This window comes from Micropterus dolomieu, linkage group LG17 (genome assembly GCF_021292245.1).
Source record: "Micropterus dolomieu isolate WLL.071019.BEF.003 ecotype Adirondacks linkage group LG17, ASM2129224v1, whole genome shotgun sequence".
Taxonomy (NCBI): Eukaryota; Metazoa; Chordata; class Actinopteri; order Centrarchiformes; family Centrarchidae; genus Micropterus; species Micropterus dolomieu.
Genome location: NC_060166.1, coordinates 31556301 through 31572074, shown reverse-complemented (window position 1 = coordinate 31572074; position 15774 = coordinate 31556301). Strand labels below are relative to the sequence as shown.

Sequence of the window (15774 nt, the reverse complement as noted above, 5' to 3'; positions counted from 1 at the left end):
GCAGACAGTACCCAGAGATAGCGACGCCACACACAACTGCCGCGATGTAATGTTCAATGCGACACACACACCAGTGATCCACACAGCTTTCTCTTTTTTAAGTTAAAACGTTTCAACATTATTCAGAATGTAAAGACAGATAAGCGGTATGAAAACCTTCCAGCTGTGTTTCCCTCTGCCGTTGTTGCTGCAGCGGTCTGTGTGACGGCGGGAGCAGAGGGCTCTGTGAGCGGGCGCCTGGCCGGCCTCACATGCTCCTCCCGCGGGTTGTCTCAGGCTTCCCCCGCAGCCACTTGCGGAGCTCCTCAACTCCAGAAATATTCATCACATTTTTGTTCCGCCATCACTTCTCGTAAAACTGTCAATATTCGAAATCTACACAGCTGATTTCTCACCTCAAAACTTCTCAGAAGTGGATTTAGTGATGAAATTCCATATGAAAACTGTAAAATATAAAACTTTCTGTTGCTGGCCTCTGTCTGGCGCAGCAATGATGATGCAGTGAATAGTGAATATTCTCTCACCAATCAGCAGTCTGTTGGGTTTTCACATTACATTTTAGTATCCCTCAGCTTGCTTGGAACCTCGATGGAGGTGAGGTGATACAAAAAAAAGTACCTGGAAGTAGGTACAGGTACAACATTTCTACAATGTTTCCAATGGAAAACTAAACAAAGGTGAGTCGAGCCAAAGGGCCTCCGCTCAGACTAGCTTGGTTTGAGGGCGTGCCTGACCCCACTAGCTGCTTGGCAAGCTTAATGACACGTTTTCATTGTGACGTCACAAGTAAAGGAAGTGAAGGGCTGGACTACAAACGAGCTGTTTTCAAGCGGTTCAGAGCAGAGTTTTCTGTGGGAGAGGGGAACTCCCTTTGGGCTGGACTTTGGGCTTTTTCACTTTGAAAACCTGTTACATGCACAAAAAAGATATATAACTCAATAAAGGAGAGGGAAAAAGCCAAAAAGCATAATACCACCACTTTAAACAATTTTGTATTTGTAAGATTTTTAGTGAAATTGTCTAAAATGGACATGTTTTTGCATTGTAATACTAACAGACTCCCTTAATTCTTAATAGACAACGAATAGGTATGTACCAGGTAACAATTTTAACATTTGACAATGTGCCCAAGTGTGTTCCTCAACCTATGCTGAAATCTCTGACACTAGAGTTTGGTAGGTTATGAGGAAAAAGACCATCTGTCTTGTTCCATCTGACAACACTTTTGTCTGGCCAGGTTCTGATCCTAAATCCATATACTCATCTCCAATTCCTAGTTTCTCCTTGTGGGTTAAAAAGACCGGTCAAGAGTTCCTGGCCCTAGAAGTATGTTTGGTCACCCAGAGAACAAGAAAGGGGCCATGTGTGGCCTTTAATTCACTGCATTGTCTGCCAAAAGCTAATCTTGGCCAGGCTCAGAGTCTTACTGCTCACAGACTGTGAACGGATGAGTGAAAAGTTAAATATGCTTTCAAATGTAAAACTGAAGACTGGCCTGGTATTGTGGTCTTGTCATTGTGGGAATGTGAGATTTTCTGTTGACCCAGGCAACAGGAGGAAAGGGGCCAGCTTCAGTTGAGAAGCTGAATTCAGGCTCATGTTTGCAGGTGGTGGGCTGTAATTCACTGGTTATGCACCACTTTTCATGTGGCCCCATGTGTGAAAAATAAATGGATGGTTACATCTTATTGCTCACAGTCTGCACTCAACCATCAAACAGAACTGGTGGCATATTGTACATCATATATGAAATGCACATAAATTAAAGCTGTGTTCTGTAATGTGACCTGCACAAATCAATACACCAACTGTGCTGTTTTGGGGCTGGTGTGCTGCCTATGGGACCCTCAGGTCCTCTCTGCATGTTAGCTTCACAGCAGCAACTGTAGCCACAGTTTCCTCATCCGCAACATAGCTAACATTACTTACATTACTTGCTGTATCGTTGTTCGCTCTATATGGTATTTGTCATGCTGTTGGATTTCTCCAGAACCGCTTACTCCACCTTTAAGCTGCTATAATAATTTTTATAATAACAATGTATCTATGTTCCAGCTGCCCCTGTGGCCAAAAACTCTGTTACAGTAGGTTTAAAGTAAAATAAAATGCAATTTTAATGATCTCTGTTGTATCTCTAGAACATGCAGTCTGTATGGATGCACAAAAATAATGAGAAGATGCATATCTCTTTACTTTGTCATTAGATAGATAGGTAGATATATCAAATATCAGATCAGTGATTTTTGTTGAATTATTTGATCTGTGATAATATCAATTATAAACTATTTAAAGTTATATCGCATTCATACTTTTGTTAATCAATAGCATATTGTAGATTTCTGTCTGTCTGTTGGTGAATAACTTTTACATCTGCAGCACTGTGTTCTTGTGATAGCTGAAGAAAAAACGTTTTTGCTTTAGAAACAAGGCTCAGTGCTGTAACTCAAATTATACGCCCCATAAAACTCCTAATTAGGGAATGCTTGGCTATGCTGTACCCACACCCACTGAATTATCTTTTTTTTTCACGTTCCTATTTCTTTGTTAATGAACAAAGGAGATCATTAGAAGACACAACATACTGTATGTGTGGTTCTCCGTTCTTGATATTTGTAAATCCTTGGTGACATTTAGTTGTATAGCATCTTATTTGTCACAGCACATATTTTGGGAGATGAGTGCTTATATCTATCTATCTATCTATCTATCTATCTATCTATCTATCTATATATATATATATATATATATATATATATATTTTTTTTTTTTTTTTTTTATATTGATATTGATATATATTGATATATATTGATATACATCTTTCAAAGGACTTAAAGTTACATTGGATTTTTGTATAAAAACCTCATCGGACTAAATCAAATTGAAGGTGTATAGAACAGTCTACCATTACCCATAATTAAGACTGTGTAGATTAAATATTTTTATTATTATATTCACCCCACAGCAAGTGCCAAATCAAATCTAACAGCGGAATATAAACTATGAACTAAAAAACAGCAGCTTTGGCTCTCTCGTACCTTGAGGAATCCTGCTTTCTGAATACTGAAACTAAACTATTTTTAAATATTTACCTCTCATTACCATTTGGAGCAGGGGTGGAAATTAACTTTTTGGCTCACCTGCCAAGGTGGCTGGTAGATGAAAAAATCCACCGGCCAAACATATTTTTTTACCGGACAAAATAATAAATTGCCTTTTGTGTCACATATACATATATATATTTGTTTCTGTCCTTTTAATTGACATATAGTATTATGTCAAATACAAACTACAAAAATAAATACAAAAATAGGCCAGAGTGAAATTTGAAGCAAAATTATATTATTGCTATTAAATGCACTTAAAACATAACAGTAAATTGTTTTCTAAAGATGCTTATTAAACATTCAACTTAATTCTTATCACTGCTCACTCTTGTCATGCTTTATCACTTTCTACAATCACCCTCTTCTGGCCTCCTGGTTCTGACAGATTCCTGGTGCCACAGCATCACAGGTTTTGTGGGATCAACATTTTTTGTGGATCATTCTCCTTGATCTCTAGGGAGGACAGCTGGACCATTAGAAGATCTGACAGTGTGTCAGACACTGACTGGACCGCCAACTACTAGTACAACTAGTACAACTTTTGTAATTAGCTCCCAACACTAGCTTTCACACTGTCCTATTTCACGGCGGTATTGCGGCAATCTGCCGGCTTGCTGCACTTTATAAAATGTATGGAGCAGATTTTATCCACCTCTGAGCAGGGAAAGTTGGTGACAGACACAAGACAGAAAGATTTACTTCCCATAAAGCCGGTCCGCTACAGTATGTGAAAGCACACATGGTCGCGGGATAAAGGCCTTGTCAAAGCTGCAAAATTTCAGTATGAATAAGCAAATGCGACATATGCGGATATTCTTTCCATGCTGAAATCTATATGAAAGCGCTACACTCTCATTTTCCCCTCCTGAGTTCCGACTCCTGTACCCTGTCCCCTAACGCCCACCCCCAAAATCTACACCAATCAAAACATAAACAACCAATAAACGCCCCTAATCTGTGTGTCACACGATTTTAGATACCTTGGTACGTTGGGGACCAATTTAAGTGCGACACACAACCAACAAGAACGGCGGTCTGCTGCTAATTACCGTCAAATAGAAATTATATGCCGAATACATGGAAGTGCTGGAAGGCTACCCGCCACATTGGCGGGTAGCCTTCCAGCATTTGGCCGCCAAACAGAAAATCCACCTGCATTTGGCGGGTGGCGTTGTTAATTTCCATCCCTGATTTGGAGCCAGCAATATGTTTGGTGTTAGCTTCAATGTTAACATCCAAAAGCTTAAGCCCTGTGTGGAGATGGGTTAGCAGTTACAGGACTTGATGCTTCTTCTGTTTGATGAATAACCCCAATCATTTCTAAATTATAGTCTCTTCTTGATGAATCAGATACAGTGCATCGTGTCAAAACTGTGATGGCTGCTTTAAGATTTGTAAACAACAATGCTAATAACATTATAAGACTAGCAATTACCACAATATGTTATATACCAGCAATGCTAACGTTATTTCAGCTTTGAAACTCAAACAAAAATTGTAAAGTTAACATTTTTTTTGTTAAAAACAAAACCCCCAATTCTTTCAAAATTGTGTACAACCATATGTACTGCTCAAAGAGAGGATACAATTATCAGTGTGCAACTTCTTAGTATCTACGAATAAAGATAAATTATACTTTGACATTTATGATTGCCACTTAAAACTAACTTTATTGTTCAGCTTTATTTCTAAATTGGCCACTTAAGAGCAACTTGGCCTGAGCAGACTTCAGACCCTGTTTAGGGTTTGCATTTCATTTGGCCCGACTGCATCTGTGATTGCCACTTTCAGTGCAGCTGAAGAAAACAATTTTTAGAACCTTCTCCATTTTTTGATGTTCTCTCAAGATCCTTGTGTTGACAGCAAGTGAAATACTACTTCCAATTGTGTGTTTGTTTTCCATTTTAGCAAACCAGTTTGAGGATTTTCTCATCAAATTGCCAAGTCAAACCCAGCCTCCATCACAACTTATTGCATGGCAGACTTTCACTGCAGTTCTCATGCTTGTCAATTCTAAACTATTCCCCTAAAGCTGTAATAGGATCAGGGCTCCAAGCTGCTTCCACATGATTGATGAAAGATTAAAAGGATTGTTGAGATTGAAGGCACATTTAGCTCCCTGCTGAGGTCCAATTTCTTGTCCTTGTGCTTTCAGTAGGGCTGCCACCATGCAGATGAGAAGATCACTGCAGTGAATGACGATAATGTGAAATGGTTGTGAGAAAGTCTTAGAGACATGGCAACAGGGACAGACAGACAATCATTTCTAATCGGACTATTTGCTTTCCTCAGGAGAACTAGTGTCAGTAATGCTCATGGAGGTGAGGGAATAAATAAGACAAAGAAAAGGAAAAGAATAATGTGAAGAGAATAAAAACAACCTGAGCTTTCAAACAGCTGTGAATTTATGTGATAATAGTGCAGATTTCTGCTGTTAGTGATCATGTACTTGTTTAACCCCACAGGAAAATATGACAGTTTCTTGACTGATGACAAATGGCCTTACACAAACCCAATTATGAACGTTTTCCTTCTAGAAGCCGTAATAATCAAGAGCATTTCCATGTGCCTTAGATTTGTCCTTCATGCATTAGAACATTTAGGTTTGAATTATAACATACAGTGTACAAGAAATCTTGGGTTTTTCTTCTATTTCAACATTGTTAATAACAGAATCTAGAACAGTAGGCCACATATTTGTCCACTAAAGACAAAGATTGAAGAATTTAGTTTAACAGGAATTTTCTTTCTCACATCAAAGCACATATGGGCAGCCGTCATTACTGTTCTCCTACAGTGTATCGATGTCAAGTTGAATGTGTAGGAATCCTTCAATTAGAGGTCATTCTGCTAAATAAAGAACTGGCACTTTAATTAAATAAGGTGGTAACTTATGTTCATAGAGTATGATGTTCTCAGTCATGTCATGCAATTATGTGGGGCGCAACACAACTTAAGCACTTTGACGTGTCATCCAGTAATTAACGTTAGGCAGATTCACTTGATTGAAACATTTCAATTAATGATTTTATTGACTTTATCAAGCTGCAGCATATTGCACCATGCGTCATTGTGGTCACACTGTGCTTCATGTGATGGCTAACACACCAGATGACATATTCCTCTGAAACAGAAACACTGGGTGGGTTTTGCCCTTGAAAATTCTGTCATCCCTGTGACCTGAGCCATTACTCTGTGGAGGGATATGATTAGAGGTGACCAACAGAGATAACGACAACATGTCCATCAAAATCAAGTTGCAGCTTAGTGCCCTGACCGTGTTGTCTTAATATGAGCTGAAGTGTGGTGTCAGGGTCTAAGGTCAATTCACCTAATTCAGCAGTCCATTACGTCAGTTCCTAAGCCAGCTCACCACTACTGACATTTATTAATATGTGGCCCTAAGTAGAAAATAGCTGTGGCATAGTAATCAGAGACACCTTCAGAAGTAGGCTATGAAAAATACAGCAATTTATGGACTGTTGCATGCAAATATGTTGGATGCTAAACAGATGAGATGAATTATAAAGTAGGTTTAGCTTTCAATAAATTACACACACTCATAAAGTGATAGAGACACATGTCATCATAAAGTGTTAATAGTGCAACAATAATATTTTTTCTCATCCCATTTCCTTCAATTATAGAAGAAAGACTAGATTCTTGTTGAGTCATCTGCAATTGATTGAGACAATTGAGAGACAATCTCCAAACAGAGTGCTGCCTCATTCAGAGGTAGAGAAAAAGCCCTTGATCAGTTCATGGTGTATGGTCTGAATATAAATGTAATCAAGATTGTTTTGCTTGGATCCCACTCTAAAGACCACTCAAAGCCATCAGTTATTATCAGCTAGTGAGCAGCATCTGTGGTCTGACCTCATCCACTGCACTGTCCCTCACAAAATGACTGAGTTATGACTGGCATAGAGGTGAGCTGAGCTGCTCACTTGTAAATGAGTGTGGTGCATAACAGTCTTCATGCTTGTAACGGCCCGCCCATCATTACTTTTACAAGGGTTGATTTGTCTCACAGCCTAACATATGGGTTGTGTTGCTTTAGACCGTGGACACACTATCTATATATTATAACAGATGTTTTACAAAATACAATACTGAAATAAGTGTGTGCAATGTAAGTAGGGAAGACATGACTTACTCGTTTATACTAGCAGCAGCACAATAAAGCTTTCTTAAAGTTTTACTTTTTTAGATAAAAATAATTTTTTTATGTGCCTGGAATAAAACTATTACTTTGATTTTGTTGTGATACATCCCATTATGAACAACATATAGTATAACATATTATATTATCAAGTTTTTATTACATCATAAAGATGATTCATTCACTGAAGCTATACAGTATGTGTCACATGACTTGAAACTTGATTGACAGAAAATACATTATCTACTGTAACCTTATATATCACATTTTGATCAGAAACACGTTTGCTTTAAGTAAGTATTCAGTAGTCACTGTAAATATGCAGACTTTTATTATAGTTGAATAACCATTTTCTATTCTTTCATCCATTCTTTCACAGCCGCAATTAATCCACTTTTTACAGTTATCACCTAGACTACAGTCTCTAAAAATACACCTTCTGCAAACTCCATTTGATGATCCTCTGTGCCAGTATAATAAAACTACGTAGCAACATGTTTCAAACTTTACTGAGATCCTCCAAGGCCTCGCAGCTGATTTAAGTGACCATCACTTTATCTTTTAACTTTAAAAAGCAACAGAACAGGAAAAACTTATTTCAATAACCACAAATTATTAAACATTGTTTCAATAAACCTCAAATAACACAAAACTCATTTGTACTAAAAGGATGCTTAATAAGGCAGAGAATATCACATACTTGATCACTGCTAAGTATGAGGCAGTTGTGTTATTGAAAGATACATTTTGATTTATCACTTCTAGTAGGTGAAGTGTCCATACCTGCTGTCCTGCTCATTTCGGCATCTACAGTAGCTTAACTCTATCTATGTCTTGGTTAAGGCTTAGGCTGGCAAGACATGGATAAGTTTACATTTAATTCTTGCCTAAAGCAGTTTGCACAAAGCCTAGCAGAGCCAGCATAAATCTTGCAGGCGCAGTTATTCTCATGAAGTATTAGACTAGAAAACAACAAATGAACTGAGCTTGACAGCTGAAGCCAGTCCAATCTGCAAGCTGTGTAGTTGTTTGATGATGACGAAAATTACTAGCATTGCATTTTGAAACTAAAACTAAACACCAACTCTTCAATTCCATACTCTCCAAACACATGTGCAAATGTTTTAAATAAGCTATGGCACATTTCTTAACTTAAAGAGTAAATGAGTAAAAAAATATTTCAGAGACCAATTCTTATTTTATGTACATAACATTTCAATAGCAGTAATTTTAGTAATTAGAAACAAATCCAGTCCATACTTAAATGAGCAATCTTTTACATATTTTGGTTAATTAATTTAGTACTAGCCCAGATTTTAACATCAACATTGATATCAAAGTATAAGTATTAGGCAGCATGAGGAAGGGATTTTGTGGAATTTGAGCCTGCCCCATTATGTTCATTGTCAGCATTCAGTGGAGTAATTAAGCTATTTTATAAATGGTTTGGCTAAGAGACTCTTTTCTGCACTCAAGACAAAGTGCCTCGCAAAGTGTTTGACAGTGGTTTTCACAGTTAATATACATTGTCTCCAAGAAAAATGCAAACCTCACAAGCCAGCCACCAGCAGATAAATGGTTTTGAATATCATTTTCTCAGTATGATTAACAGCCATTCCCACTTTTTATGTCTTGCTACATTTGAGTAGCAACTGTAAGGGGTCACTGCTAATTGTCATTCCTGTCACTAATTTCTTAAATTACAGCCAAAAATACCCATTAAGGAGCTCTGTCCTCTTTGTCAATTTCTGAGCGGCTCATTATTGTCTGAGCTTAATAAGTACATTAGTAGATGATGTAAGAATTCTATTGCTGTCTTCGTTTAAGATGACAGAGAAATGCTTTAAACATTTTTAGGAGGTTACAACTATTTTGAAGGAGGGATCTTCATGTAGAAGTATGTTTTGACATAAGTCACTTTTTAAAAAAATGTACCTAACATGTCTGGATATTTATATACATTTAAAAAAAGGAAACTGGATGACTTGGATGGGCCATTTAAAAAAATGTGTTGTTTTCATAATTCAGATTGCTCTCCACCACTGATTGATATATCTATTCAATGATCTGATTTTGATCAAGTATTTTTCTGCCTTCCTTAAGTGTCAATGTGAAACTGTAAATATTATTTTTGTAACTTAAGAAAAAGGTAGGAAATACAACATTGACAGAAATCCTCATAAATACTATAGTTTAACGTTTAATTATCCAGGGAAGGTTGACTTTCCCTGTTGAAGCTTATTCCAGCATAAAATGGGCAGATATATGTGATCAATATTATGGACAGTATGTATAGATCCCAGCCATTCTCACTACTACAATCCAGCATAATACATCTGTAATACAAGTCAATGGCACATCATAAAGAATATAATAAAATGCTCAATCTGCAGACAGGTTTTAGATGCAGTTATTTCGAACTATTAAATGCAGAGTGTTTTATATAAAATCATGAGCAAATTGAATCTAAACACAAAAAGAGTGTTCCGTCACCTGCAGATTACTATTTTTGTAAAGACAATATGTTATTCTGTGGTTTTATTTTATGTTTTATATTTGACTTTTAAAGCAAGTGCAAGTGTTCTACAAAAAGCAGTGTCCTAATATATCTACTTCCAGAAGGGCTGTAAGATTGTCATAAAGAAGTATGACTTTTCACTCTTCAGTTTCCCTGCATCAAGTACAAACAACAACTGAACAACTGAAAGGTCCTTGTGTTGACAACTTGTCAGAGATTGGCAGAAACGATTTCCATCCCCATAGAAGAGCATCTACCATCATATGAGTTTTGTAACATATTAGCACCGATGCAGAAGAGCTCTATCCTATCAAGTATTGACCAATAAAGACTGTGTTTCCGACTCACTCGCTTATTGCCTCCAGCAAAGATCGTGTGAGATGACCCGATATGTGACCCCATCCAGGGTAACACCTGTGAGTTTCCTCAGAGAGCGCTGTGCCTGATAAATGAGTCTGTGGTGACGAGCAGCTGATGGAGTGGCTAGCAAAGGTCATGATGCTTGGGGAAGTACCTTTGAGCTCTCTCATTTCAATTTGGACCAACATCCCTTTTGCAAATGCTTGATAACACTGGCCAAAGGTCAGCCTAGGGGAACCAAAATAAATCCTTTGGTTCAGATTCTACCTTTTCTATTAGAAATTTGAGTTCAAATGCAAGTTGTTGGTTGAAGCAACACTGGTTAAAAAAGGAAGGCATCTAATTTAGTGCACCGTGTGTCTGCCAAATTAGGCTGCATGTTGCTTGCACTTAGGTGTACTGTAGCTACTGACTAACAAGGCCCCACAGGGTGTTTAGTAGCAACAGATGCTGGAAGCATGCAGAGCATTGTGTATTTTAGTTTCTTGACATATATTACTTTTTTGCTTTCATGAACCCATTGAGTTTTATCACCACTTTACACACAGGCGTTGAGCATTCTTTATGATTTCTTTCTATGTCATAAAGCCTATAATGTTTTAGGAAGATATTTCTTCAGGACAGAATGGGAATTTTTAATAGCAGAGAATAGGATTTTTATATATTTATTTTTTTCAATAAGATGCACAAAGATATTTTGCCAGCTTTACACCTTGGCTGTGGTGATATCTGCAAATTATTTTTTAGCCATAATCTTCCTTGTTTATACTATATTTTTCTCTGTGTATACAGTGTTAGTGAGCATGTGTATGCATGAGAGAGCCACAGAGAGAGAAAGTGAGAGAGATCCAGGAAGTGATGGGGTGAAAAGGAGAGGGAGAGTGCAATTTGTATGGCAGTGCAGACACCTTGCAGCACATATGGACACCGGGGACAATTGACCTGAACGCTGTCTGCACTCACCCATACTTACAACTGAAGATAGCCTTCATAAAATGTCATCTTTCAAATGGTCATGTGGCAAGCTATGGCCCCATAGCCAGTCTGCACCCTGGACTAGCTCCATAGATGGAGGAAGCAGGTGTGAATACTTTGAAAAATAATGCCCTTTGCCATCTCCTGCAGTTAAAATTTGCATCACAGGAACAACTGCAAAATGTCAGTGGTCAATCAGTTCAAATAATCTTGGCTACAGAATATAAAACACAGCATATCCATGGTGTTGATAGAAAATGTAATGAAATGACCCCTTGTCTCCAAGAAAAGAGTGAAAACTAATTTGCCTCTGTGAGTCAATTTTAAGGGGGGGCAATTCATCCATGGAAATTAAACATATCCCTGGGGTAACATATCTAAATATGCATGGAAAATTGTTTTTTCTTTTTCTTTCAGTGGGTTATAGCATTGCAAGTGGAACAACGTGTAGTTAGGGGGGGCTGTTTTATTTTCATTTGTTTGCATTTTAAAATAAAATCCGACTTGGGGCAGTTGAACATTATTCACCGGATTTACAAAAGCACCATAAGCTATACATGATAACAGTACAGAGCTGTTGAACAAAGCCATTTTACAACGGCCTATTGAATTCTGCCAAAGTTCAGATCCTCGGGTCATTAGGGAGTCCTACGTGTGGCTGGCTGTGCATTCGAAAGCTAGCTGGGTACAATTGTTTGGCTCAGTTCTTTACTTCATTAATGCACATGAACTGCTCCTGGGCACTATCGTCAATGCTAATGAGCATTTTAGTTTGCTCCAAGGCCAGCCACTGTCTTTTGATCAAGTTAATATTGGTCGAAGATGCATGGAACCTAGCATGAAAAGGACAAAGGGGAAAGGATGATTTTGCATTTGTGGCCTCTTTAAGTCAAAGGGTTAGGTTCCTCCACTCTCTTTTCACTACATCTGCCTAACTAGAGCAGGTGATTAAAAAACAGGTTTTCATTGTGCTCCAAAGCAAGATGTTGGGTATTTCTCCTGCAAATTAATTTTTGAAAAACTGCTTTTTATATATGCCCTTTGGTGAAAAATAAGCACTTTGCTCTCTTTTTAATGGTGCCACAATTCATTAGCATTTGATTTTGAGATGAGCTTTTGCAGTCATATCCTAATCAGATGTGTTATATTTATGCCTTAAAGGTCCAGTGTGTAATAGTTAGGAGGATATATTGAAATAAATACAATTTACATAACTATGTTTTCAGTGGTGTATAAACCCCTTACATAATGAACCATTATGTTTTTATTACCTTAAACTTAAAATTATTACCACTAACACTTACACACTGAATCTTTAAAGTGATACCCACAACGTATCTTTTGAGAATAAAACTGAACTGTTGTCCAACAGAGGAGCAGGAGAGAGGAGATTTTTTGTATGGCTTAGTTCTTCTGTTATGTCTTTCTCTTATTGTGTTTTATTACTTGACAGCGGATGATTACAACTATGTTAAGAGGAAAGGTCTTTTCAGATGGTGTGAAACACCGAATTCTTACAATCAGCCCACACGCTGTGAGTCTCAAAAGAGCAATATTGCCATATGTGGGAGAGAAAATGCACCCTGAACACTGTGCAGAGTGCTGAGCCAGAAAATGACAGATCCATCTCAGCTACTTAAAAACACATCTCATTAATAACAACAAAAATGACTGATAACTCATATTGCACTTGATTCAGTTTACACCCACTCACATTAACAGTTGCATGCACACAAGTGCACCCCCACCACACACCATAAGTGTGCTTATAGTGATGACCACAAAGCAAAACAGACTGTCTGCATCATACTAGCGAGTTCAGAACATCTTATCTACTGCGGCAATTCTCACCCATTATGTTTCCCACACAGCTTCACAGTGAAATGGGTGAAGTGAAATATGGTGGAATATTTTGAAGGGCTTCTAATTAAAATATTTGATTTTATTAATAAAACTAATAAGATGCATATGTGATTGGGGCTGGACACAGGTAATCAAGCAAACGGATCATATGTACAGCAAATAATGAAGATGGACAGTATCTATCCACATGAACATCCTACTTCATGTGCCAAACCAGTGGTTATCAAATGATGTCCAGAGAGTAAACAGTCCATAACAGAAATGGAATGGTGAAAGAGGGAATTTAAGACAAAAGGAGCTGTGGGTGATGACAGATTGGGGTGAAAAAGCGTATGAATCTGGCTAGGATCACAGGCATCCATCCCCACCTGTCACAGAGTGACTAATTTCCAAGTGGGACCTGGGCACTGGCAAGCCGAGAGCCTCAGGTCAAAAGAGCCACTTGGGTTACAGCAAGGTCCTCTGTACTGGCTGGGAGATAATGGCTGGGAGCTTACATGACACACCATGCACACTACCTTGTTACAGAGGCTGTTCCAGCAATGGGACCACACATTTGATCAATCATCCAGGAGTCCTAACTGCTGGTAATACAGCATGGCCATTGTATGTGGAACGTCTCCGAAAGTAGCTGAAGTGCAGTATCCATCTGTAAAGGAGACCATAGAATGCGATTAATGTGTCTGACAGAAACCTCTTACAAGATGGCATGTAAGGAATGTGCTGTTCATATACTGTAGAGTCTTTCAGGGAGATTATACCAATGTCCTCTAGTCTAACTGATGACAGTAATAATGTTGTTGTACCTAACGAATGCCAAGTCATCCTGAAAATTATCACAACAAAGACAGACTTTGCGGAACTTCTCTGGCCATTTTCTCTTCCTCTACATTCTCTATTTGCAAACTCCAACATGATTTAAAATATATAACTGCTATATCACTACTATTGCTATAACTGTCACTAAGAGTGCAACTACTAATGATTCCATTACTATTATTAGTACTAATAGTGTCCTCTACACTAACTACACTGTCTACAATTACTTACTCTATGTAGAACTCTACATTGTTCTCTACATTGTCTACAATTACTGACTTACTCTATGTAGTGGTAGCTGTAGCTACAGCTACATAGAGTAATTATTATGTTATTACTACACTATTAATGCACAGCTACTATTACTAGTAGCTATTATTACTACCTGTATTACATGTAGTTCTCATACTAATTCTATAGCTACTAATGCTATCAATTGTACTACTACTACTACTACTACCAGATTCATAAAATCATTCCAAAATTAGGAAGAATAAACTAATCTACAGATACAAAAATGACTTCAAAGGTTGTTCCAAAGCCACAGGGACTTCCTGGAAAAAGACCTGATTACATTTTGTTTGCAGTCTAGACTGTGGAAATGCAAATGCCAAATAATAGCATAATGAAGTGCCTCCAAAGAGTTGTACTATCTTTTGTGACTCAGGCCTCTATAATGAAACAAAAATAATTATAAGTGCTACCAGAATAACACAGGGTAATCATCCTTTTGTGTAGGGTCCTGTGACCACCACAGTAATAAACCTGAGCACTAGATCACAGGTTAGGTTGCTCTCTGAACTGCGCCGAAATTACTTCCTCCTCCTCACTTCTTCAGCACCTTCCTCTGTTCCTTGCTGCAATAAAAAAAAATTGTCTCTGACCTTTGCTCTCATTTTGATGGTTTGCTAGTAATGATGGTAACCTACGAACCAACGCTCAAAATATTAATGTGATATAATAAATACAGTAATCTGCAAAGTACATTACATGTACTGATTTTGATACATGTCAATTACTGTGGGTGAATCTCTCCTTTCTAATAAAGAGGGATTGTGTTATATTTCTTAGTTAATGCAATGCTCATATCATTGATGCCTGGATTGATCTTACAGCTACAGATAAGGTTGCCTATATTGAAAAGTCTAATAGAGAAATGTGAATGAAAAGGGTCATGCTATAAAGTCAGCAAAGCGATTTGTTAAAGGGAGTATATGACGTCAGGCACCAGCATTCTTTGTGACATGATTGTTAATATTCTGATTTACAAGTAGATGTTTATGTGTAAAGAAGACACTGTTCCATTATTTAATGACAAAAAAAATATAGATTTCAAAGGCTTGACTCGTCTATTGTACTTCTGCTGTTCTCCTCTAATACCTCATAAAGGTTTCAAAAATGAAAATGAAGAGGCAACTCATTGTCACCCAATGTCCACATCATCAAACCAACATTATACAGTGGGGGAAATAAGTATTTGACCCCTTGCTGATTTTGCAGGTTTGCCCACTTACAAAGAATGCAACGATCTATAATTTTAATCATATGTACATTCTAACAGTGAAAGACAGAATCCCAAAGAAAATTCCAGAAAATCACATCATATGAATTTATTAAAATTGATAACCATCTGATGAGGAAAAACAAGTATTTGACCCCCTGGACAAACAGCATGTTAATATTTTGTAGAAAAGCCATTATTGGCCAGCACAGATGTCAAACGGTTTTTATAGTTGGTGACAAGGTTTGTGCACATTTCGGCAGGGATGTTGGCCCACTCCTCCCTGCAGACAGCCTCCAAATCATTCAGGTTCCGAGGTTGTCGCCTGGCAACTCGAATTTTAAGCTCCCTCCAAAGATTTTCAATTGGATTCAGGTCTGGAGACTGGCTAGGCCACTCCAGAACCTTGATGTGCTTCTTCTTCAGCCACTCTTTTGTTGCTTTGGCGGTGTGCTTAGGGTCGTTGTCGTGC

At 37.8% G+C, this 15774-nt stretch overlaps 1 protein-coding gene across 1 annotated transcript in view; it reads right to left on the bottom strand.

The window, feature by feature from the left end:
• The window catches only part of tenm4 (teneurin transmembrane protein 4), a 217006-nt gene that overhangs the window by 161360 nt on the left and 39872 nt on the right, over positions 1-15774 (bottom strand). Inside the window, exon 2 of the mRNA XM_046074291.1 lies at positions 13501-13631. Within this exon, the coding sequence (XP_045930247.1) occupies positions 13501-13550 (50 nt within the window). The 5' untranslated portion in view covers positions 13551-13631. The remainder of the gene's footprint in view (positions 1-13500; positions 13632-15774) is intronic.